The sequence below is a fragment of the Myotis nattereri genome, assembly GCF_964212035.1.
Source record: "Myotis nattereri genome assembly, chromosome: 7".
Lineage (NCBI taxonomy): Eukaryota > Metazoa > Chordata > Mammalia > Chiroptera > Vespertilionidae > Myotis > Myotis nattereri.
The window spans coordinates 47514850-47540673 of NC_138082.1; the positions used below are offsets into that span (position 1 = coordinate 47514850).

Genomic DNA, 25824 nt, shown 5'->3' on the forward strand with positions numbered 1-25824 from the left:
CTAACTTATTTTAAAAAAATAAACATCCCAACCATTTTTAAAATATTTAAATTGATATTTTAGGGTTAAAATTATAGAAGATATTTAGATCCAAATATATTTTCTGAATAGAAAATATTTCAGTTTTTGATTTTAGAAAAATAAACATAAAAAATATATGTGACACATTTTCCCAAGGAACTCTGAATTAGTACCTTTCCAACTTTCTTCAAATTAAGAGAATCTATGGAGTTCCCTATACTGCACAAGTTTTAATGAAAGAAAATAAGACTTTCTAAGAGCAGCAAATACTTGTTTTCTTATTTACAAACATATATACGCTTCTCTCTCTTTCTCTCTCTCTCTCAAATATATTCTTACTGATTCAGAGAGGAAGGGAGATAGAAACATCAATGATGAGAATCATTGATCAGCTCCCTCCTACATGCCCTGTACTGGGGATCAAGCCCACAACCCAGGCATGTGGCCTGACCTGGAATCAAACTGTGACTTCCTGGTTCATAGGTCGATGCTAAACCACTGAGTCACACCAGCCAGGCTCAATTCTTATTTATAAATTCATTCCAAGGACATATACAGCTTGAAAAGCTTTGGAAGTAGTTTCAAAAAAACTAGCTTTTAAGTAACAAGAAAACAGTTATAGAAGAAAGTTTAAATTAAAAGAAAAAAATTGTTTTAATTTATTCAAAAATGGGAACATCATCCATGAAAATGTGTACCTTGACTGTGGATGGCTGGGTGGCTTTATCACACCTTAGGAATTCAACTGCTTTTTCAATGAAAAGAAAGAGAGTTTCATCTCATTTCTCCCCCAGGGTAGATATCTGTCAACAGAAGGTGGACATCAATAAAAGGAGGGGCTTGCACAATCAATCCAGAAAGTCAGCAATCTATGAATAATCCAGAACCAAATATTTATCTCCTCTGCCACACACCCTCCCTCCCAGCCAGTGAGCAAGATAATTACTCTCAAGTCAAGCCAAGTGCCCCCCAGTCACAGTGGCCCAATGCTGACATACAAAGCAGACAAATAATTCTCACTCTGGCATAAAAGTGACAACTTTCTTGGAAGAAAAGCAGATACTGTAAATTTCTCAGTTTTCCTGAAACATTTTTTAAAGTAATTTTTACTTCTTTAGAAAAAATGCATACATGGCAAACCATCTGTAATAAAAGGCCCATTCTATAAAATTTTACCTGGTCCTACTCATATTTGCAATCATACCATATTTACAGACAAATATATCTATACTAATAAAAGAGTAATATGCTAATTAGGCTGAGAGATCTTCCAGGAAAACTTCCAGATGTTCTTCTGGACAAAGCCATGGTGGCGGGGCCAAGGTAGAGGCACTTAGAGGCCAAGAGGGGGAGCAGTTGTGGGTGATCAGGCTGGTGGGGGCGGGGCCACTGGGGGTAAGCACACCAGCAGGGGGGCCAGTTGGGGCCAAGCAGGCCATCAGTGGGGGTCAATTGGAGGTGATCAGGACAGCGGGGGGCAGTTTGGAGTGAGCAGGCCAGTGGGGAGGGAAGATAGGGGAAAGCGGGCCAGCGGTGGGGGGGGGGGGAGTTTGGGGTGATCAGGCTGGCAGGGGGGCATTTGGGGGCAAGCAGGCCGGCAGCAGGGGGGGGGGAAGTTGGGGGTGAGCACGCTGGCAGGCAGAGTGGTTAGGAGCCAGCAGTCCTGGATTGCGATAGGAATGTCCGATTGCTGGTTTAGGCCCGATCCCTGTAAACTGGCAGTAGGACATCCTTTAAGGGGTCCCAAATTAGAGAGGGTGCAGGCCAGGCTGAGGAACACACCCTCCCCTGTGCACGAATTTCGTGCACCAGGCCACCAGTCCTATATACTAAAAGAGAAACATGCAAATTAACTGTCCCTCTGCTACACACAAGTCACACCCACAACCCAATCAGGAGCAAGTATGCAAATTAACACAACTAAGATGGTGGCGGCCACAGAGCCGGAGCGAGCAGGAGGCTTGGGTTGCCCCCAACGATGGAGGAAGCCAAGCTTCCTGCCTACCCTGGCCAGCCCTGGGCTATGCTCAAGGCTACAAAGTTTCAATTATTATAAAACAAACCCCCAGAAAAAAAAAAAGGAGAGGCTGGCAGCTTCAGTTGCCGGTGGGTGTAGCCAGCCTGCAAACAGCCATCAGCACTTCACCCAGACTGGCCAGGAACCCCAATGGGGACCCCCACCCTGAAGGGGGTGTGGCCAGCATAAAAACGGCCCTCAGCCCCTCACCCAGGCTGGCCACACCCCCATGGGGTGAGGGTCCCCACTGGGGGGCTTGACCAGCCTGCAAACAGCCATCAGCCCCTCACCCAGGCTGGCCAGGTACCCTAGCAGGACTCCCCTGTGATCTGGGACACCCTTCAGGGTAAACCAGCTGGCCCCCATCCATGCACCAGGCCTCTATCCTATATAATAAAAGGTTAATATGCAAATTGACCCTAACAGCAAAACGACTGGGAATCACTGGTCACAATGACACACACTGACCACCAGGGGGCAGATGCTCAATGCAGGAACTGTCCCCTGGTGGTCAGTGCACTCCCACAGGGGAAGCTCTGCTCAGCCACAAGACAGGCTGATGGTTGCCAGCACAGTGGTGGTGGCGGGAGCCTCTCCTGCCTCCTCAGCAGCACTAAGTATGTCCCATTGCAGCTTAGGCCTGCTCCCCGCTGGCAAGTGGACATCCCCCGAGGGCTCCCGGGCTGCCAGAGGAATGTCTGACTGCCAGCTTAGGCCCGGTCACCCCAGGGAGCGGGCCTAAGCCAGCAGGTGGACATCCCCCGAGTAGTCCCAGACTGCGAGAAGGGCACAGGCTGGGCTAAGGGACCCCTCCGCGAGTGCACAAACTTTTGTGCACTGGGCCTCTAGTCTATAATAATAATCTATAACAATAAAAGCGTAATATGTTAGACTAAATGACCTTCTGGATGAAGCTGTAGCCAGGGACATGGCGGGCGGGGGGGGGGGGGGTGGCAAGGCAGAGGCAGCCACTGCCACAGCAGGGGCCAAGACCCTTACATGAATTTCATGCATCAGGCCTCTAGTATTTTGATAATAGCCATCCTAATGGATATGAGGTGCTATATCATTGTGGTTTTGATTTACAGTTCCAGTTTATCAGTTGTGAATTTGTCAACATTGGAGAAATGTCTATTTGAGTCCTCTTGAGTTTTTTCATCCATTGCTTTTTTTGTTGAGTTATAGTTCTTTACATACTGTGGATATTAACCCCTTATCAGGTATGATTTGCAAAGATTTTCTCCTCCATTTGCCAGACAAGTAGGTTACCTTTTCACTGTTGTCCTTTGCTTATTGTTTTTTAAAATAAGTATGTGTATTTTCATTTCACTCTTGCATAAAACAATCTTGCTTTTTTCATTATACCCTAGAGATCAGAGTCCAGTATATAAAGACCCTCATTTCCCCCCATATGGCACAGTATTGTTGCATGTTTGTACCAGTTTACTCAACCAGTGGCATACCAATAGATATATGTTATCTCCAGTCCTTGCTACTATAAATTCACGCAAATAACAGCTTTGTTTCATATTTTCATCAGTGTATTTTTGAAATAGATTTCTACAAATCAAAATGCTAAATATAGGTGTAAATTACACAGACCATCATTCTCTCAGGGACCAAGTCCTACAGCAAAAATATTTGATGTCATGATCCTCTCTGGGAATCTGATGAAACTTATAGCTCCTTGAGCAGTAAAGTGTACTATTCCCGCTGCCCCACCCCAAACATGTAATTTCAGGACTTCCACAACATCCTCTCATAGGCTACACAGGGCAGTGACTCTTGCCCATACCCGATTGTGATTAAATATATTTGGGACAAAGATGGCCACCTACACGTAAAAAGAAACAAAAAACAAAACCCAAAACGGTATAGATGATTCTGTAAGCAAAGCCATCATTCCAAATCATAACTTCAGGGCTTACGGATCCCAGGTTAAACAAATCCTGTTAAAAGACTAATGTAGCTGAATATTAAAAAGAACACTGTATACACTGATTCCAAAATTGTGTGCCAAGGGGATCTAAGGGACCATAGTGAACTCACAAAGGCACAACAGGTAGGATATTTTAAAAGCTTAAAGGTAAACAGTATCTGACATCTCTAAGACTCTATAGGTATTAACACATTACGTACCGCATAGAAATCTCTAAGACATACGCCAGGGACCGCACGTTTTTGGGCAAACTGCACGTTATTTAAATCATCATAATGCACTTTAGGTGTTGTTTTTCAATAATTATAACATTTTTATTTACAATTAAAGTTCCTAGTACTTTTTTTTTTTTTAAATATATTTTATTGATTTTTTACAGAGAGGAAGGGAGAGAGATAGAGAGTCAGAAACATCGATGAGAGAGAAACATCGATCAGCCGCCTCCTGCACATCCCCCACCGGGGATGTGCCCGCAACCCAGGTACATGCCCTTGACCGGAATCGAACCTGGGACCCTTCAGTCCGCAGGTCGACGCTCTATCCACTGAGCCAAACCGGTTTCGGCTTTAGTACTTTTTTAACGTATGGTACTGCATAAAACATTTTCCTCTATGAAGAGGGACCAAACAAAATTTACCTAAGTACCTAGATTCACTCTTTTTCCATGGGCGTGAAAAACAAGAACACTCGTGAGCGGTCCTTAACAAACGGCGTGCAAAACACGAGAAAACTCCTGAGTGGTATGAAATGTGTTTAAGAAAGCTCAGTTTCAACGTATTAGATATGCCATCCCTTTTGATGACATCCTATCTTTATAAACCTGGATGCTCGGCAGTTGCTGGGATAAAATGCAAGTAGGGCATAAAAATGCACGAGGGCGATGGCATTCAATCTGATTCAAGCTTTGAGTAGTGCAATGACTAAGTTGCACACCTCCATTAGTAATCAATGTTTTTTATTTATTTATTTATTTTTATTATTATTTTTTTAATATATTTTTTGATTTTTTACAGAGAGGAAGGGAGAGAGATAGTTAGAAACATCGATGAGAAACATCGATCAGCTACCTCTTGCACATCTCCTACTGGGGATGTGCCCGCAACCCAGGTACATGCCCTTGACCGGAATCGAACCCGGGACCCTTCAGTCCGCAGGCCGATGCTCTATCCACTGAGCCAAACCGGTTTTGGCAGTAATCAATGTTTTTAAACATGAGTGATATATGTGTGTGTGTATTTGGCCTAGGGTTGCCATGCAAAGGCACAATGAACTAGTAAAATCTGGGAACCTCTGTCATATATTCTTTCCTTTAAATTGTTTTAGGAAGTATATTATATAGGGGTGATGATTAGTTTTGGATAGTTATCTTCACATACGTATATAATTTGATTCTATTGGGCTGGGTTTTCTACTAGAGTTCAGCACACTAATAAAAAAACAAAAAGGCTGTGCAGCTTTTAATCACAAACAATTCAGTGTAAAGAATAGAATGGCAAAACACAAAACAGTGGATACATACTAATCTGCTACTTTGAAAAAAGAAACCCATAGCTAAAATTTGTGCAAAGATGTAAACTAGAACCAAGACATTTTGGGTATTGAGGATTTTGGGGGGTGGGGTAAAAAATTATGAACCAGCATTTAAAAAATAAAAAGGAAATACAATATTAGATTAAGAAATGTTTAGTAAAGAAACCTAGAAAGCAATGAAAATAGAAAAAGCAAATTGATACTAAAAGTATTTTAATACACAATTTGCACAGTCCATATGATGAAGCACTTACATTTTACATATTTTCCTGGTTAAATAAAGCATTTAAAAAACACTCCAGAACCTGAAAGTTCAATAATATTCACTTGTTAATACACACAAATCACTGGATGGTCAGAACGTTTTTACCTAAGCATATATATTTTCTGTGACTAACTCTCAAGTTAGGTATGCAAATTTTGCCTATATACACCTCATTTAAATTTAAAAAACAACCAAACAAGAAGCCAAAAAACTAGAGTCAATTTTTCTTACAAGTCAACATTTATATGGTTTTAGAACACTTAAACTGGAGGGCCAAGGATATGATAGTGTTCCTAATACTGGGAAATTTGGGGAAATTAAAAAGCAAATGGGCTTTTCTACTAGATAGTAATGCAAATTCCAAGTGTGACCTTAAAAGCTTGCTGAGGCAAAAGACACATGGCAATCAGAAGCATCAAGATTAAACATTTATACTAGGATTTATTCCTAAACCTTCTGGAAATCGTCACTGCTGGCTAAATTCTTAAAGAAATTCCATATTATTAAACACTACTCAGTTTTTTTCCCCCCCTAATACAAATTCTATATCTCCACGGGTAAAATAAAATTGTATTTTAGTTCATTTATTTCCATTATTTAGCTTTTAATAAAATAAAGGTTAAATAAATTTAAAAATAGAAAAACAAACTATTTATTATAGTATAGTTTATTTAATACAAACTATAAAAATTGATAGTTTCAGAGTTTAAATTCCATAAAATGCAGTTTGCAGAATACAATTTAACAGTTACTAGACTAATGATAAGAGAAGCAGCATTGTCAAACATTTTACAATTGTAACAAGAGCTTTATTCCTAAATTTCATTAAAAAAATATACATCACAGTGACTTTGAACTAGGAAAAGAAGTGCTTTAACTTGGTTTTTCCCTTCCACCATGAGAGCAGCCACAACTTTTAACATCCCCACATACAAATGCCCAATTCATGTATTGATCCTTCAAAACACTATAAACACTCAAAGGGGAAGAAAACACACATTGGTAAGCAGGAATTTCCTTTAAGAAGAAAAGGGGTGGGGAAACACAGGTCAGCCCCACCACTCCTTCCTGTGCCTCAACAAATCCCTTTTCCTACCTTGCTGATGGAATTTTAAAAATTTATGTGATTTTTCTTTTCCTTTAATATTGACTTTTTGTGTCACAGCCCAGCCCAGAGTTTGCCTTTGCCTGAATCCTTTAAAGGCAGCTGGAAAGGCCACTACAGGCAGGAGTCAGCCAGTGCTGTATATCCTGGAGTTTACTTTTAAAAAAGCATTTATAACAAAACACATTTTCACGATAAACCGGTTATAAAACTACAATCCTTGGAGATTCCATTCAATTCTAAATGCATGAAAACTAAACTGAATAATTATAGTAAACATGACCAAAAGGTGACAGAAAAATATGACTTTTGTTTTTCTATAACAATCATCTATATGGTGTATATTTAAAGTACCTTCTGGTGAAGGTAAACAGAACAAGTTTCTATACAAATTTATTAAAGGTTCAAAGTATGATTTAAAAAAATTGCCACTTAGGGTGAAGCACAATGAACTACTTATTAAAAAACATACTAACGTGAAAACAAATTAGAATTGTCAGTTAATACCATACTCAAAATACCAGAAACCCAATGTGTTCCTGTCCTTAACATTAAGACATTTTTACTTTTCAGTTTCCTATCACTGGGTACAAGAATCAAAAGCAATTCAATAAAGCCAATATGAATCAATATCACACTTGTGCAGACGATTTATCAGTCAAATTCTTTAAAAGTTCTGTGAAGGCTTTAAGGAACTACAATGTTATGAATTCTCTAACTGTATAATTTTAAATATTTTAAAGCAATCAAGCAGCTCCTCTACTGCTCATTTAGAATCAATCACTCTGTTGTGTCAATTTCTGTGGAAGATGGTTTATCCAGAAAAAGTGTTCAGTTGAAATAATAATCATGAAAAATTTCTCAGATATTGAGCCAGGCAAGATAGACAAACTTATTTAAATATCTTTAAGAGAATATTAAGTCAAAGATACTTAGAGGTTCCCAGCTGGTGTGCCTCAGTGGTTGAGAATTGACCTATGAACCAGGAGGTCACTGTTCGATTCCTGGTCAGGGCACATGCCCGGTTTGTGGACTCAATCCCCAGTAGGGGGCGTGTAGGAGGCAGCTGATCAATGATTATCTCTCATCATTGATGTTTCTCTCTCTTCTCTCCCTCTCCCTTCCTCTCTGGAATTATATATATTTAAAAAGATTATTAAAGGTAAACTGTAAGCTCAGACATAACTATAAAATGACAAGAAGGTATTAAATAGCTGACTTTTAGGAAAACTGAGTGTGTTCAAAGTAATAACTAAAGGCGGTACAACTATTAAAAATGTTAGTAGGAGGAAAGGACCATTTGAGCTGTGTGCTATTCAGATGCAAAGGAAGACATGAGGTACAATAAATGCTATTTAGTCATTTTCTAAATGTTCTTTACATTCTGAATATAAAACCTACCTGACTGACACCTATCATCTCCTTTGCCAAAATCTGTTCTATTGTTAAAACAGCTTATAAAGCTTTTTTTTTTTAAAGGCTTAGCATGGAGTTGGTCTTCTGATAACCAAAATAAAAGACTACTTATAGAAATTACTAAATTCCCCCCCTATTGTTACTTGCCTATTAATTCTCAGTAGATAAAGCTCTGGGATCAGACAATACAGAAGTATGCTTACTTTTATCATGGCTTTTTTAAAAAAATAGAACTTGATTAGAAATCCTTTCTTAAATAGCATCTTTCTTGATGTGCAAAAAGTATATAACAAAGATTTTAAAAATGCAATTTACTGAATTTAAAATGAACAGTAACTAATTTAAAATATGTAAGAGGTTATACACTCAAGACTCAATTACCCTAATGTGGGTGTGTGTTCAAAAGTTTCAAAGGAATCAACCACCCTGAATTACCATAAACATCTATTACTTTTATAATCAAGGAAAAAACTTAGAAATTACTCCACTGTGGATATTTGTTTCAAGGAATTCCAAACAATCATATAATCATTACCCTATTACTCATTATGTAAACAGCTACTACCATAATGCCAAATGTATCATTAATGTATTAATCATATTATGTTAAGCACTGTTTCATTTAGTACTAACAGCATTGACTAGCTACTTACTGGGTTTACCAAGAGACTGCCTTGGTAATAGAGTTGACACTATATTGACAAATATTAAAGTACAAAACACTCTAGGAGTTACTATTAATTGGAATTCTGAAATTTCTTTTCAAATGAGGCAGGTTTTGTGTTTGCTGGATGTTCAGTATTTTATTTAGAAATTACAGAATAAAAGGCCACACATCACAAATATAGCAATGTACAACACATAAAATTCTAAATGGACTTTAGATACCTTTAGTGTTTAACTCTGTTAGCTATCAAATTTTGCAATTTTCTACTCTAAGTGGCAATGTTATACATGCCCAGTTAAAATAATGTTAACAGTAATGGTATAAACCATCTGAATAGAAAGAAACCAGTCATAAACATGCTATAGCCTAAGGTGATACATATATTAAAAAGAGATATTTTCTTGCCATTTGAAACAGCTATGAGAATTAGTGCAGTTTAAGTTACACACACCACACACACCACACACACACACACACACACACACACACACACACGAACACAAATAAAACATGCAGAATTAACACTCAACTCTATATAGGTCAATGGCCAAAAAAGAGAAGTCTTGTCAATACTAACAACTTTTAGAATCAAACTTAAGAGTTGCACAAGTGGTATATGCTTTAGTGAGAAAAGTAGATAATAAAACAAGGTTCTCTAAAAGCAAATGAAAGCAACATAGATTGAGAATCACAGTCTGATCTTCCAGGATTACCTGTCAGATGCTGTAATATAACAGCAAGTCAAGCTTAATCAGTACATCAACTGAAAAAAATACTCAACTATTTTTAGAGACAGTTAAGTAAAACAGAACTAGACATGAAAAATATCATGAAACAAGCTATGAGTGGAACTATAAAGAACAGCATATGAAGTACTATATAAAGAACTAAATAGCTATTTTAAAGCACAAATTACTATAACATCAAAAGTAATGCCTTAAGATCTCAAGTTATTAGGATCCTATTTCTGCGTAAAAATTGCTATAAGCCTCTATCATAAATCCAATCAGAAAATCTTTGTAAGATTTCTTCTATCAAGTGGCTTCTAAAGTTACTTTGATCATGAGTAACACAAGCTTTTGTAACAATGTATTCCAACAATCAGTTATATTTGTTTCCAAATGGCTGATCACACAAATTAAGGGATAGCATGTTTGCTATTGGCTGATTGTTGCAACACAAAAATGTATACATGAAATAGTGAAACACAGCACACAGTATTACACCGAAGTATTTTTCTCATTTCAAGTTTATTAAAACTTTAGCAGTACAAATTATCCAGCTTGCAGATTATCAAAAGATCAACTCAATAAAGTCCATGTTTAAAAAAAAAAAAAAAAAAAAAGGACAAACATAAACAACCCAAAACAATGAGAGAAACAACATAAAGGAGATTCATCAGCAAGTCTCTAAAACTTAAAATTTGAGACAGAATGGAAATAAGTTTATACAACTCACTCATCCACTTTTGTCTTCATCTGTTCCAGGGCTTGATTCATGATCAAATTTTTTATTTTTATCATGTGCATGGTCATTTTCTTGACCCTTTGATTTTTGGTTTTCTTTTTCCACTGAGGATCTGGTCTTCTCATCCTCCTTATGTTTTAATGTGGAGAACTTTAATTCATTGTCCTGACTACTTTGTTTTATTTTTGGGAATGGACTTTGATCTCTATCAGCCTTTTTATCCCTGTTATCATTTGAACTATTATGATCACGATTTTTAGAGTGCATTCTCCTCTCACCCTCAGAATTTTCTTTTCTGTGTGAACTCTTACCTTCTTGGTTTCTATATTTTTCTTTGTTCCTGCTTTGACTTTCTTCTCTCTCTGAGCTCCTTGAATCTCTTCTCCTTCTCTTTCTATCTTTACTTCTCGATCGTCCTGGTGTAGCTCTTCTCTCTCGGCTCCGTGACCTTCCTCTTCTCCTGTACTCCTGCTCTCTGTATCTATGGTACTCCTTGCTTCTGCTACGATCACGGTCATGGCTTCTGGATCGCACTCTTCTGCTCCTGTCTCTACTTCTGCTTCGTTCCCTTGTTCTACTATTGTAACTGTGTTTGCCTTTAGTTGTATCACGTTCTCTGCTTCTAGACTGTGCACGCCTATCCTTTTCCTTACTTTTATTATGATCATGCTCATTACTTTTTGATTCTAACTGTTTAGACTTCTCTTTACTTCTACTCCTTTCCTGATCTTTTCCTTTAGAATCGGACTTTTCTTTTTCTTTTGTATTTTCATGATCCTTTTCTTTACTCCTTGACCTCATCTTCTTTTCTTCATGTCTGTTATGCTTTGTATCCCTTTCCTTACTCTTTGATTTCTCTTTGCTTTTACTCCTACTTTTAGATTTGGCCCTTTTCTTCACCTTGTTTTTATTATACTTATCATCTTTCTCTGAATTTCTTCTGACGTCTCTCTCTTTGCTGTTAGATTTATGGTCTTTAATTTTCTTTTCCTTTTCACTTTTTCTGTTTGGACTCTCAGACACATGCCTGAGATCAGTTATTTTCTTCTCTTTTACTCTAACTGGGCTTCTTTGATTTTCTTTTACTTCATTTAACTCACTCCTAAAATATAAGAGGAAAAAAAAGCCTTTTTATTAAGAAAAAAACTGGTGTCATTAACTAGAATGATATTCTATTTTCCTTAAGATATCCAGAAACGGCTACAAATAACTGGATGTACTATAGTAAAAAAAATAAAAAATATTTTTTTCACATTTGAAATAATATACTTAAATCTTACTTATCCCCTTTGATCCATCTTTCACCACTTGATACTCTCATTCTTTGAGCTCTTTGCATCTCTTGCCTCCAATGTGGAGGAGTCTCACTCCGTCTGAAACGATCCCTTGATCTGGATCTAGATGGAGTTCGATAACGCTTAAGAAAATAAAAAGGGGAAAATTAACATATAAAAATATAAAAGCATTTTACCATAGCCGAAGTGTATATATTTCCAGGTTCAAATAAAGTGTCTGATATTCATATGCCCTCTAAAAAAAAATTTCTCCAATTTTCAGATAGGAAATCAATGAGAAATACTCTAAAAACATACTGAAATTCCAAATAAGCATTAACCACAGAAACTCTAGCCATCCACATCTTCTCTAGAAAACTGTCTTCAGTGGTTCTCAACCTTCCTAATGCTGCGACCCTTTAATACAGTTCATGTTGTGGTGACCCCCAACCATAAAATTATTTTCGTTGCTACTTCATAACTGTAATTTTGCTACTGTTATGAATCGTAATGTAAATATCTGATATACTATATGTGTTTTCCGATGGTCGCGACCCACAGGTTGAGAACTGCTGAAAATGATGATAAAGCAGAATAGGTTCAAGAACCCTCACAAGTTGCCAAGTTCCAATTTGGAAGTATGTGATCTTGATGTTTCAAAGCAAAAAGTCCCATATTATTAAAAAACAAAAAAAAAAAACACAAGTAAATGTACAGATACTCATTTATTCAACTGGTACTTTTTCAACTCTTAGGATGGCCAACAACTCTACCACATAGTAAGGAAACATTAGTGAGTCAAGACACACCTGATTTTGCTCTCTTGGAACTTATATTCTACAAGGTAGGAGAACAGAGACAGACATATTATCACAGATATGAAGCATATATTCAACCACAATTAGAATGAATATAAAAGAAGTAAAAGGTGCTCAGGGACTATATAACAAAGATATTTAACCTAGTGTAGGCAAAGGGTGGAAAAGTTAAATGACAAGTAAAAGCTAAAAACTACGGAATATGTATGAGGAGTTACCTAGGCAAGGGTAAGGAAAAAAAGATAAAAGGGGGTGAGGATAGATGGGTGAGGAAGAACATGTTAGGCATAGAAATATACCACGTTTGAAGGTGCTGAGATAGGAAGAAATAGCATGTTTTAGAAATGATCAGAAGACAGATCAGTGTGGCTAACGACAAAATTGCAAAGGAAAGTAGCACTTGATAATCTGATGAAGCAAGCAAGGACTAGCTTTTGTGATGTCTTGTAGGCTATGGTAACTATTTTGGATTTATCATAAGGACAACAACAAAGGAGTGACATAATTAGATTTTCATTTTCAAATGATCACTCTGGAGAAAAGATTACATCAGTGATTCTCAAAGTGTGGTTTAGGAATCACAAGACTCACTATGGTCTAGGGCAGTGGTCAGCAAACCGCGGCTTGTGAGTCACATGCCGCTCTTTAGCCCCTTGAGTGTGGCTCTTCCACAAAATACCACGTGCAAGCGCGCATGTACAGTGCGATTGAAACTTCGTGGCCCATGTGCGTAAGTCGATTTTCGGAAAGGAGATAGACTAAACAAGAATACAAGACGAGTGTGGAGGAGAGTTGGAAGGGGTCGACCTCAGCGAACATACCTCAATCAGATTGAGGACGTTTTTAGCAAAGGCCAACTTAGGAGTACCCTAATTAAGTTAGTAACAATGTACCTACCTATATAGTTTAAGTTTAAAAAATTTGGCTCTCAGCCGAAACCGGTTTGGCTCAGTGGATAGAGAGTCGGCCTGTGGACTGAAGGGTCCCAGGTTCGATTCCGGTCAAGGGCATGTACCTGGGCTGCAGGCACATCCCCGGTGGGAGATGTGCAGGAGGCAGCTGATCGATGTTTCTCTCTCATCGGTGTTTCTAGCTCTCTATCTCTCTCCCTTCCTCTCTGTGAAAAATCAATAAAATATATTTTAAAAAAAATTTGGCTCTCAAAAGAAATTTCAATCATTGTACTGTTGATATTTGGCTCTGTTGACTAATGAGTTTGCCGACCACTGGTCTAGGGCAGTGGTTGGCAAATTGCGGCTCGCGAGCCACATGCGGCTACTTGGCCCCTTGAGTGTGGCCACGAAGTTTCAATCGCACTGTACGTGCGCGCCTGCATGTGGTATTTTGTGGAAGAGCCAAACTCAAGGGGCCACAGTTTGCCGACCACTGGTCTAGGGCAGTGGTTCTCAACCTTGGCTGCACATTAGAATCACCTGGGAATCTTTTTTTTTAATATATTTTATTGATTTTTTAAAAAATATGTTTTATTGGTTTTTTACAGAGAGAAGGGGAGAGGGTTAGAGAGTAAGAAAATAAGAAACATCGATGAGAGAGAAACATCGATCAGCTGCCTCCCGCACATCTCCCACTGGGGATGTGCCTGCAACCAAGGTACATGCCCTTGACCAGAATCGAACCTGGGACCTTTCAATCCGCAGGCAGATGCTCTATCCACTGAGCCAAACCGGCTAGGGCTGATTTTTTTTTTTTTTTTTTACAGAGAGGAAGGGAGAGGGATAGAGAGTTAGAAACATTGATCAGCTGTCTCCTGCACACTCCCTACTGGGGGATGTGCCCACAACCAAGGTACATGCCCTTGACCGGACTCAAACCTGGGACCCTTGAGTCCGCAGGCTGACGTTCTAGCCACTGAGCCAAAGTAACTAGATAGGTAAGGCCCGGTCCTCAGGATGCTCACAGTAAGTGGAGGGAGGATCAGGGGCCCCTCAGTGGACATTTGAGCTGAGGCCTAAGCAACAAAGGGCGGGCCATGCTGAGATCTGAGGAAAGTGAGTTCCAGACAGAAAGGGGGGCCTCCAAAGGCTCTGAGCCCTGCCTGGCTGGAGGGCAGGCACAAGGAGCGAAAAGTGGCATGAAGTCCTAGAGCAGTGGTTCTTAACCTTGGCTGCACGTTAGAATCACCTGGGAATCTTTTTAAAATCCTGATTTCTGAGCCTCATCCTCCGGAAATTCTGTTTCTTTGTTACTAATGTGGCCTCACCCCATAACAAAGAAACAGAATTTCCGGAGGATGAGGCCCAGAAATCAGGATTTTAAAAAGATTCCCAGGTGATTCTAATGTGCAGCCAAGGTTGAGAACCACTGGTCTAGGGATTTGTGAGGTCAAAATTATTTTCATAATATCACATTATTTGCCTTCTCCACTTTCATTCTTTATCTCGCAATGGAGTTTTTCAGAGACAATATGGCATGCTTTTTGTTTGTTTGTATTTGTCTTTTTTTGTTTTGTTCAAATATATTTTATTGATTTTTTACAGAGAGGAAGGGAGAGGGATAGAGAATTAGAAACATCAATGAGAGAGAAACACTGATCAGCTGCCTCCTGCACACCCCCTACTGGGGATGTGCCTGCAACCAAGGTACATGCCCTTGACCAGAATTGAACCTGGGACCTTTCAGTCTGCAGGCCGACACTCTATCCACTGAGCCAAACCAGTTAGGGCAATATGGCATGTTTTGATGTCTTTGCTTTCACAGCTAATGGATTATGTGCTTATATATGGTAGTTTTGTGTTTTAAATGCTACTCAGTTTTAATTTCCAGAAGAGTAAATATTAATAGATATAATCCACATCAACAAAAGCTCTTTTGAATCCTCAATAATTTTTAAGAGTATAAAGTAGTCCTAAGACAAAGACGTTTAAGAACTGCCATGAAAACAGTTAGGAGGGTATTTACAGTTCTGAGAACATACGATGAACTGAATTAAGATTACTGGAGTGGAGTTTGAGAGAAGCAGATAGATTTCAGAGTATTTAGGAGGTTAAACTGAGAGGACTTGGTGATGAATAAGATTATATATGATAGCAAAGAAAGGGGGAAAACAAAATGATTCTTGGGCTTGAAATTTAAGTAACTGTACACGTGGTGGTGTTTGTCACGAGGCCAGGAATCTAAAGGAAGATTAGGTCTGAAGAGAAAGTGCTTATTGTATATACCGAGTTTGAGGTGCCCATTAAGCAACTAAATGGCTGTCAAATAAGCCCTTGGTGAGAGAAGAACAGATGAAAATTTGACATTTATCAGCATATAGGGAGCCACTGAAGCCAAGAGAGTGATGAGATTATCCAAGGAGCACATGCAAAATGAGAAGAGTTTGAATCCTGTTGTAGCACAATATTTAAAAGTGGGGTAGAAGGGTATGAACTGGCACTGGAAATGCAAGACAGAATAGCCAGAGATAGGAAGAAAATATGATGGAAGTAAAGCAAAAAGAGTATTACAAGTAGGGATATTAAGTAAGACAAAGACTGAAAGGATCCACTGGATTTTGTGACAGGAAGCTGATCACATGCCAAGTGCTGTTTTCAGCAGAACGGTAGAAGACAAACTGAAATGGCTGAGGAATGAGTAGGAAGTAAATAAATTATACTAAATATACCCAAGTTTCTAAAATGCTGAAAACACAGTAGACATTTAAATCTGATAGGGATAATCTAGTAAAGACAAAGGGGGAGGGGGAAAAGAGGTAAAGAGGGAGTAAGGGGAGATACCTGTAATACAATCAACAATAAAAATATATTAAAAAAGGAGGATGAAACATAAGAATAGAGTTAGCTGAAACCGGTTTGGCTCAGTGGATAGAGCGTTGGCCTGTGGACTGAAAGGTCCTGGGTTCAATTCCGGTCAAGGGCATGTACCTGGGTTGCGGGCACATCCCCAGTAGGAGATGTGCAAGAGGCAGCTGATCGATGTTTCTCTCTCATCGATGTTTCTAACTCTCTATCTCTCTCCCTTCCTCTCTGTAAAAAATCAATAAAATATATTAAAAAAAAAGAATAGAGTTAATTTTTAACAAGAGTAGAGATGTAGTGGTCAGGAAGGGGGCACAGCAAAGACCTTCATCTCATTTTACACCATGTATCTGTAAAAATCCATTAACATCCCATGGATTTTAAGTTTGGAAGTACTAATACAAACAAGTTACTATGAAAAGAGAACATAATTCAATACCACACCTACTCTGAATTTTAGTTACTTACATATAAAACTATTTAAGAAACACTCAAATTATTTTAAGGTAAATGCAATACTATTAAGATTTATGGGAAGGTCAAGCTGGTTTGGCTCAGTTGGCCTGTGGACTGAAGGGTCCCAGGTTCAATCCCCAGTAGGGGGTGTGCAGAAGGCAGCCAATCAATGATTCTCTCACATTACTGATGTTTCTCTCTCTCTCTCTCCCTCTCCCTTCCTCTCTGAAATAAATAAAAAAAGATTTATGGGAAAAGAATCACCTACCCTCGGTCCTCTTCCTTTAATTTTCCTGCCAGACCTAGTAACTAAAAGTCGCCTCTGGTATGAAGCAGGCTGGGAATTAAGTGGATTACTAGAAGGAAGCAAAGAGAAAATTAAAACATTATTTTGTAAAAATAAATCTGGGATAAAATAAATAAAATAGAAATAAATCAGCTTTGCTGATCTAAAGTAATAAATTTAAAATCATATATAATTAGTGGTTTTCAACCAGGAATGTTATCAATGACTAGCAGGTATCTGGAAAAGTCTGGAAGCATTTTTTCAACAGTCAATGTCTAAAGACGGTGCTATTGGTAGTAAGTGCCCAGAAGTGAGGAATGCTAAAACCTTACAATGCATGAGGATGAAGAACTATTTTGCCCCCAAATTCCAATTGTAGCCTGTTGAGAAACATTGTTATATAATCATTACTAAGACGAAGTTAACCCAACAGTGCTAAGGAAAGTCACCAGAAGAGTTTAGTATAGGCTATATGCTGTTGAGAGAATAATTTTAAAACTTCCTTATTCCAAGTACCTTATTATCTTACTAGAGACCTGGTGCACAAAATTTGTGCACTGGGGGGGGGGGGGGGGGGCGCGCGCTCAGCCCGGCCTGTGCCCTCTCGCAGTCTAGGAGTCCTTAGGGGGTGTCCAACTGCTGCCGCGAGGCGGGAGAACCTCCTGCCACCGCTACTGCGCTCACTCACCAGCCATGAGCACAGCTTCTGGCTCAGCGGCGCTCCCCCTGTGGGAGTGCACTGACCACTAGGGGGTAGCTCCTGAATTGAGCGTCTGCCCCTTGGTGGTCAGTGCGCATCATAGCAACCGGTCCTTCCGTCATTCTGTCGATATGCATAATAGCCTTTTATTATATAGGATGAGTTGTTCATTGAGAATAAAACTATATGAAGTGTAATTATTGTGAATTAAGCAGAAACAATGTAGTCTGAATTAGCAAGATGTTTATACCATGGTTTATGCCAAAAAGGAAAACTATTTTCAAATAATGAGTTAATACTGATTAGCATTAACAATATCCATGTAAGTTATATTTGAAAAGGACATTCTAAAGTAGTTCAAACATTTTCTCTTTAATATTTACTTCCTTAGAAACATCTTAAATACCTGAGGAAAAATAAAAATCCAATCAATCAATATTAAAATAACAAAGACTTAACTTTATGTTTTTACTGTATTATGAAAGTATGGGGGGATTGCTCAAAATTGTATTACTTTTATAACATTCCTCTTTGTTCATAAATAAGAGAAACACTTCAATTTTTTATGTAGAAAATTTCTGCAAGTATTTGAATATGATATCAATTTTCATTACCAAAATATCATAAATCATGCAAGAAAAACAGCATTTTTTTTCCCTATCAGCAAAACTGAAAATGGTTTTTACTTAAAAGTTTAATGTATACAAAATAATTGAACTGTAAACTTCAAATGGGTGCATGTTATTTTATGTAAATTTGTCTTCAATGAAGTTCATTTTAAAAAGAAAAAAGTTTAATGTATACAAATAACACAGTAAAACACATCTCATTTTTAAATGGAATTGATTTAGAATTCCATTTAACATCTTTTTAGCATTTACAGTGCTTATTTTTCTTAAAAAGTAAACTTTTACTCAAAATCTATTTGCATTGTCAATTTATCCGTTCAGCTAGCAGTTATTAGCAAAAAAGAGCTTTATGAACATTACCCTATAAAGGAAGATTTCAATCTTGTGACAAAGTCACAAAATCTTGTCTAAAATAAGTACACACTTTTTTCCCCCCAGAGAGATTGCGTTAAAGATTGTAAGGATCTACAAGATATACACATGTACATACCACTCTCTCTCTCTGTCTCTTTCTCTGTTTTTCCTTTCTTTCTCATCAGCTTTAGGAGGACTTTTTCTCATTAGAAATCTATTTTCAGGTATAGGAGGGATCTCTTCTGGACGGACAGTAGACTGGGGTTGTGCATCAAGATTTTCAGCCTCACTTCCACTAGATGCGCTTAAAAGAAACACAAAACAAGTTTCATTTAGTTATTACATGCCTACTCCAAATGTCCAATTGTTGGTATTTCTTTTCTTTAAGATACCACAATATATACACCATCCTATACCTGTGACAAACCAACTAATCAACCAAAAATTAAAACCAAATATCTCCATTGTCACAGTTTCAAAAAAGATTTCCCACTAAAATGGGCCCAAAATATGAAATTCCTTGGACAATGTAAACTTAAATAAACTTAAAATACTTTAAAATGCAGGTAAAAAAATTAGTTGTTTTAGAGGAAATAGGTATATAAAGACAAATTTTAGTATTGACACATTATTTCAGACAAAACAGGGGAAACAAATACAGTAACATCTGCTTTCTATCCTATGCAAAGGATATTGGAGCAAAGAAAACGAAGGACAAAAAAGCAAGGTACTGCTACAAAAAATGAGGAAAACAAAAGTTGGTTTACTTCAATTCTCACTAATCTCATATTCCATTCATAATTACAAACCTATAAAACCAAAAGCATAATTACATTGAGTTCAGATAAAATTAACTGAATGGTTTTGTTGAAAATGGAAATGAATATACCCAAATTTAATCTAGAGACTGTAGAATACCAAAATGATCTTATACTTCATGGTATAAAATATTTCTATTTTAATGTTCCCAAATAATTGATCCAAAATCCCAAAAGAATTATTTATAAACAGAAGGAAATATATATATATATATATATATATATATATATATATATATATATACGCCTAAGCGACCATCGCAACTTAACAGGACAACTGAACAGGCTGTGTGAGGCGACCAGGCCGGCAGGGGTTCAGTTTGGGGCAGTAAGGGGTGACCAGGCCTGCGGGGGGGCAGTAAGGGATGACCAGACTGGGGGGGGGGGAGGGGCAGTTGGGGACAACCAGGATGGCAGGGGATGGGGGAGGTAGTTAGGGGCAATCAGGCTGGTGGGGGGGAGGGGGCAGTTGGGGGCAACTAGGTTGGCAGGGGGGGCAGTTGGGGGTGACCAGGCCGGCGGGGGGGAGGGGGCAGTTAGGAGCCAGTGGTCCCAGATTAGAGAGGGTGCAGGCTGGGCTGAGGGGACACCCCCGCCCCCACCCCCGTGCACAAATTTCGTGCACCAGGCCTCTAGTTAGAATATAAAGCTAGTGTTGAAAAAGTAAAATTAAGACCTTTTCTTGCTTTTCTTTCGCTTCTTCTTTTCTTTCTTGTGTTTTCGGGAATTTTTCCTATGTTTCTTTTTTCTTTTTTTTGATTTCTCTTCAGAAGCACTTTCAGAATCAGAAGAATCAGAAGAGGATTGAGAATCACTTGAGCTATCTGAGTCACTGGATGATGATGAGGAGGAGGATTTATGCCTTTTCTTTTCTTCTTTCTTAGCTTTCATAAAGAAACAAAAAGGTCTTTTGGTCAACGCATTTTAGATAAACATTTTAAGTGGAAATTTATATTTTCTAAGTCCATCTAGCTTTTTGAACTGAGAGGCACAGGAAAGGAGTTAAGAGTCAAGATTATAATCCAGAGTTGTATCTATTGAACCCAGGGGTGGGGAAGGTCCCATTGGCTGAATAAGACCACAGAATCATTTGGCCTGGCCCTGACACGGTATTAGGGATGAGTTAATTAAATGTTTGACCAAATATAGCAGACTAATTTTTAAGTTGATAATTTTGTATAGCCTGAGAATGATGTTATAAACATCCAAATGGCCCTAAGCAGAGAAAAAGGTTCCCCAACCTTGTAGAATTTTTGGAAAATAACAGATAAATCTATAACAATAAACTAAATTAATTTTAGGAAACATCTGATAGCATGGTGTTTTCAAAAAAGCACAGAAGCAACACTTAAGAGTCCGAGGTTCTAATTTTCTTGTAGCACTCAACTTTTTCTCTTTTTGAGTAGAATAGGAGAAAAATACTTTGCATAAATGTGGAAAGATAAGAATAGGAGAAAAATACTTTGCATAAATGTGGAAAGATAAGAAACATGATTTCAGCCCTGATCAGTTTGGCTCAGTGGATAGAGTGTCGGCTTGCGGACTGAGAGGTCCCGGGTTCGATTCCAGTCGGGGGCATGTACCTGGGTTGCGGGCACATCTCCAGTAGGAGATGTGCAGGAGGCAGCTGATCGATGTTTCTCTCTCATCGATGTTTCTAACTCTCTATCTCTCTCCCTTCCTCTCTGTAAAAAATCAATAAAATATATTTAAAAAAAAAAAAAAGAGTGAATACAAGCCAAAGATGGGACACCATTGATATATGGGTAACTACAATAACATGGAACACATCAACTACATTAGAATCCATCTATATATATAAAAGCCTAAGTGAATGAACAACTGAATGACCAAATGACTCATCGAACGGTAATTATGACATGCACTGACCACCAGGGGGCAGATGCTCAATGCAGGAGTTTCCCCTGGTGGTCAGGTGCACTCCCAGTCAACCTCCCATAGCCCCTCCCCCTGGCTGGTGCACCAACCTCCCCTGGCACCAGCCAGCAGGCCAACCTCCCGTGGCCACTCTCCCTGGCCAGCTGGCCCCGGGCCCCAATCAGCCCCATTCCCCACCCATGCACGAATTCGTGCATTAGGCCTCTAGTTAGTTAATAATGATATTGGTAAATAAAATACAAAGTATTTATACTGGTTTTTTTCTATTTGAACTGTACCACTGGTTAACTAAATAGTAAGTGAAAGGAAGATGCTATTTATCAAAAGTATTCCAGCAATAAATGTAGGGATCAGAGTTTGTGTATCATCATTTTACAACTAATGAGGCACACTGATCACCAATTGCTGCTACAGAGAACAAAGACAACCTGTCTTGTGTGACTCTTGGTCCTATCAAAACTTTAAAAAAAAAAAATCAAAACTGAATCTGATCAATTTTCTACAACTACAAAGCTAATAGGAAACAGAAGTAAAAAAGAATATATTACATCAGATACAGGTGCAATCAGTAAAATCCAGCATGTAGAATAACGGGAAACACTACAGGACAAATGACCGAGGCCAAGTGTAAGATGCCTCACAGGCCAGGGTGAGATTATAACTATTTTTATGGTAATATAATCTGCCTGAGTATCATATGACATCACCTATAAAAGGAAAATATACTGTGTTTTAGAAAAGATGCCTTGGAAGAGGGTTTAGAAAGTACAAAAGTTGAAAAAGTTCCCCCTTTTGATATTTGTCAGCACTGTCTTATGTGCAAAATTTAATTTACTAGTACATACCCTTTTCCTAGGTATCTGTTCAGAATAAAAAAGAATCTGATTGGGGGGAAAACAGCAGTAAAAAATAGATGAGCAAAAAGCAAAAATTAGAGACATGACAACATCAGTATTAAACTACATTCTATTAATAGAGTGTTGCTTTAGTTAACCTAAATTGAAAAATAGTATCTAGGCACGTGAATCTGACTGAAATATTATCCTTCTCAAATCAACAAGTATGTTTAACTGATTAGTATTAGACACATCGCAAAATGAGGCCAAGACACCGAGAGGAAGAATTGTAGAGCATATGGAGAAGTTCCACAGGGAACTTTACAAGACAATCTATTTGGAAAATATGATCAACAAGTGTGAATTCAATAGCAAATAGCATCGGGAAATGTACACTTAACATTTTTCTAGAAACTCTGACTCTATTAATTGTATACAAATTTAGTAGTGTGGTCAAAAAGTACACAAGTAGAGTGGAAATGCTTTGTAGAACTACAGTCAGTTTTGTAGCACAACATATGTATTCCTATAAATCTCTCTGCTATGGAAAACCGTACAATAAAACCACATGGCTTATGGGGACACCACAGACTTCATGCTGGAAAATCCTGCAACTCAGAAATACCAATGGGTATATGTTTTTAAAAGCCCCAAGAAAAGCTCTTTCCAGACAAAGGAGTGGGAAAAGGATGACTTAGCAAGACAAAACTAACACACTCTCTCTCTCTCTCTGTTATCTAGTGGCTGCGCGGCCAAGGCAAGGCTATGGCGTGTATCGGATGCAGACCGGATCATGGTGGACCGGCAGAGCTGTTTTTTTGTTTTGTTGTAACGGGACAGTTTATTGATTTTTCACAGAGCGGAAAGAAGAGGGAGAGTTAGAAACATCGATCAGCTGCCCCCTGCACACCCTCCACTGGAGATGTGCCCGCAACCAAGGTACATGCCCTTGACAGGAATTAAACTTAAACTTGGAACCCCCCCCCACCCCACCCCCGCGCGCCCAGTCCGTAGGCTGACGCTCTATCCACTGAGCCAATCCAGTCAGGGCCCAGCAGAGCTGTTTTACCAAAAGAATGAAGCTCGGAAATACATGCACAACTCTAGGATGATTGATGTGCAAACCAAAATGATTGGACGAGCATTGGAGCTCCTTGATCTGCCTGATGAGAAGCCCCGTTTTCTGTTGGATACGGGCTGTGGTAGTGGGCTGAGTGGAGATTATATCTCTGATGAGGGGCACTATTGGGTGGGCATCAACATCAGCCTTGCCATGCTGGATGCAGCTCTGGACCGAGAAGCACAAGGAGACCTACTTCTTGGGGGCCAGGGCATCCCCTTCAAACCAGGCTCCTTTGATGGTTATATCAGCATTTCTACTATTTAGTGGCTCTGTAATGCTAACAAGAAGCCTGACATTCCTGCCAAGTGCTTGTACTGCTTTTTTTCTCCTCTTTATTCTTTGCTGGTCCGTGGAGACTGAGCTGTTCTGCAGCTATACCCTGAGAACTCGGAGTAGTTCGAACTGATTACAACCCAGGCTATCAGGGCTGGTTTCACTGGTGGTGTGGTGGTGGACTACCCCAACAGTGCCCAAGCAAAGAAGTTCTACCTGTTTGTTTTCTGGACCACTGACCTTTCTGCCAAAGGGCCTGAATGAAATTAAGGAAGAAGAGGAGACAGAGAAACCAAGATGGCGGCATAGGTAAACACCTGAAATTGCTGCCTTGCAAAACCACTTCAAAAATACAACTAAAAGACAAAACGGACATCATCCAGAACTACAGGAAAGCTGGCTGAGTGGAAATTCTAAAACTAGAAGGAAAGAGAAAAGCCCACTGAGACTCAGAGGAGGTGCGGAAGTAAAGTGCAGAGGTACGGAGGTGGGTGCGGAAAGGGCAGGCAACTGAGGATATGGTTGTCTTTTTCGATCAGGAGGGAGACACAAGCTCCAGATGGCCCTGAACTCCAGTTCCGGGTGAGTCTCTGGGGATGCAGACTCATACAGGGAGAAACTGGACTGTCTGGCATCGGTCGGAAATTGATAGTGGCTTTCTCTCAGAGGTGCGTGCAGTGATTACACGGACACTGAGACCTGGGAACTCTTGGGCAGGACTGAGAATCAGCCATAGCTGTTTGCTCCGCCCTGTTGATTCCCTGAGACCCCGCCCCACCCAAGCTGTGCGCAGAAGCTTTTGCATATGAAAGGCCTGGCCCTCTGCAATCTGAAAATTACCTAACAAACTGCAGCTGGGCCAGAGAGACCCAGAACTTCCAAAAGAAGGCCCAAGGCCCAAGGCCCCACAGCAGCTTGCATTGCTTCACAGCTGGGCCTCATCTGGGCACCTCCAAACCCCAAACAAAGAAGAGGAATCTGCAGATCTCTCCATAGCTCCTGCTGGGTAGCCTCAGCCAGAGGCTAAATTAGCATCTCCTTAGATCCAAGAGCCAGTGTACCCAGTGGTCAGAGTGGGACCATCCAGATTACAACTCCTCAGATCCATAAGGGACACACTCAGGGGGCAGACTCAGTGAGCACCAAAGCCCCACTGAAGCAAGTCTTGCCCCAGAAGGGTGTCTCCAGCACAGAAGTTCTCCCACTGCAGACACAGCTGATTCTCACAGCCAATTGGCCTGGAGGTCAATTCCTCCCAGTGATACCTACAACAATAAAGGCTTAACTACAACAAGACTGTGCACAAAGCCCACAAAGGGGTGCACCAAGAGTATCTACCTCCGGTAATTGGGGAGGCTGAGCCACTGGGCCCTATAGGACACCGAGGACAGAAAGCCATTCTATCAACACAGGGAAGCATAAAAAATGCAGAGACAAAGAAACAGGTCACAAATGACAGAAATGGAGGAAAGCAAAATACTGGACATAGAGTTCAAAACCACAGTTATAAGGTTTTTCAAGACTTTCTAGAAACCACCGATAAATTTAGTGAGACACCCCCCCCCAAAAAAAAATTTAGTGAGACCCTCAATAAATCTAGTGAGACCCTCGAGGTTATGAAAAAGGACCAACTAGAAATTAAGCATACACTGACTGAAATAAAGAATATTATACAGAGATCCAACAGCAGACTAGAGGATTGCAAGAATCAAGTCAACGATTTGAAATACAAAGAAGCAAAAAACACCCAACTGGAAAAGCAAAACGAAAAAAGAATCCCAAAATATGAAGATAGTGTAAGGAGCCTCTGGGACAACTTCAAGCGGACCAACATCTGAATTATAGGGTGCCAGAAGAAGAGAGAGAGCAAGATATTGAAAACCTATTTGAAGAAATAATGACAGAAAACTTCCCCTACCTGGTGAAAGAAATACAGACTTACAACTCCAGGAAGCGCAGAGAACCCCAAACAAAAGGAATCCAAAGAGGACCACACCAAGACACATCATAATTAAAATGCCAAGAGCAAAAGACAAAGAGAGAATCTTAAAAGCAGCAAGAGAAAAAAAGTCAGTTACCTTCAAGGGAGTACAGAAACTTTGCAGGCCAGAAGGGAGTGGTGATGAATGCCAAGAACCTACAACCAAGATTACTTTATCCAGCAAAGCTATCATTC

At 39.3% G+C, this 25824-nt stretch overlaps 1 protein-coding gene and 1 pseudogene across 6 annotated transcripts in view; one reads left to right on the forward strand and one right to left on the reverse strand.

The window, feature by feature from the left end:
* Nucleotides 1-10191: 10191 nt before the first annotated feature.
* Nucleotides 10192-25824, reverse strand: part of PPIG (peptidylprolyl isomerase G) — a 44145-nt gene continuing 28512 nt past the window's right edge. For all 5 annotated transcript variants that reach the window (XM_081095519.1, XM_081095518.1, XM_081095520.1 and 2 more), the window contains exons 10-14: nucleotides 20194-20401; nucleotides 18836-19003; nucleotides 16999-17086; nucleotides 11708-11844; nucleotides 10192-11529 (exon numbers count right to left, since the gene is read on the reverse strand). In XM_081095519.1, the coding sequence (XP_080951645.1) occupies nucleotides 10419-11529; nucleotides 11708-11844; nucleotides 16999-17086; nucleotides 18836-19003; nucleotides 20194-20401 (1712 nt within the window). In that variant the 3' untranslated portion in view covers nucleotides 10192-10418. The remainder of the gene's footprint in view (nucleotides 11530-11707; nucleotides 11845-16998; nucleotides 17087-18835; nucleotides 19004-20193; nucleotides 20402-25824) is intronic.
* Nucleotides 23018-23961, forward strand: LOC308522499 (18S rRNA (guanine-N(7))-methyltransferase-like; annotated as a pseudogene). Its single transcript has 2 exons — nucleotides 23018-23050; nucleotides 23301-23961. The product of its transcript is annotated as an 18S rRNA (guanine-N(7))-methyltransferase-like (transcript).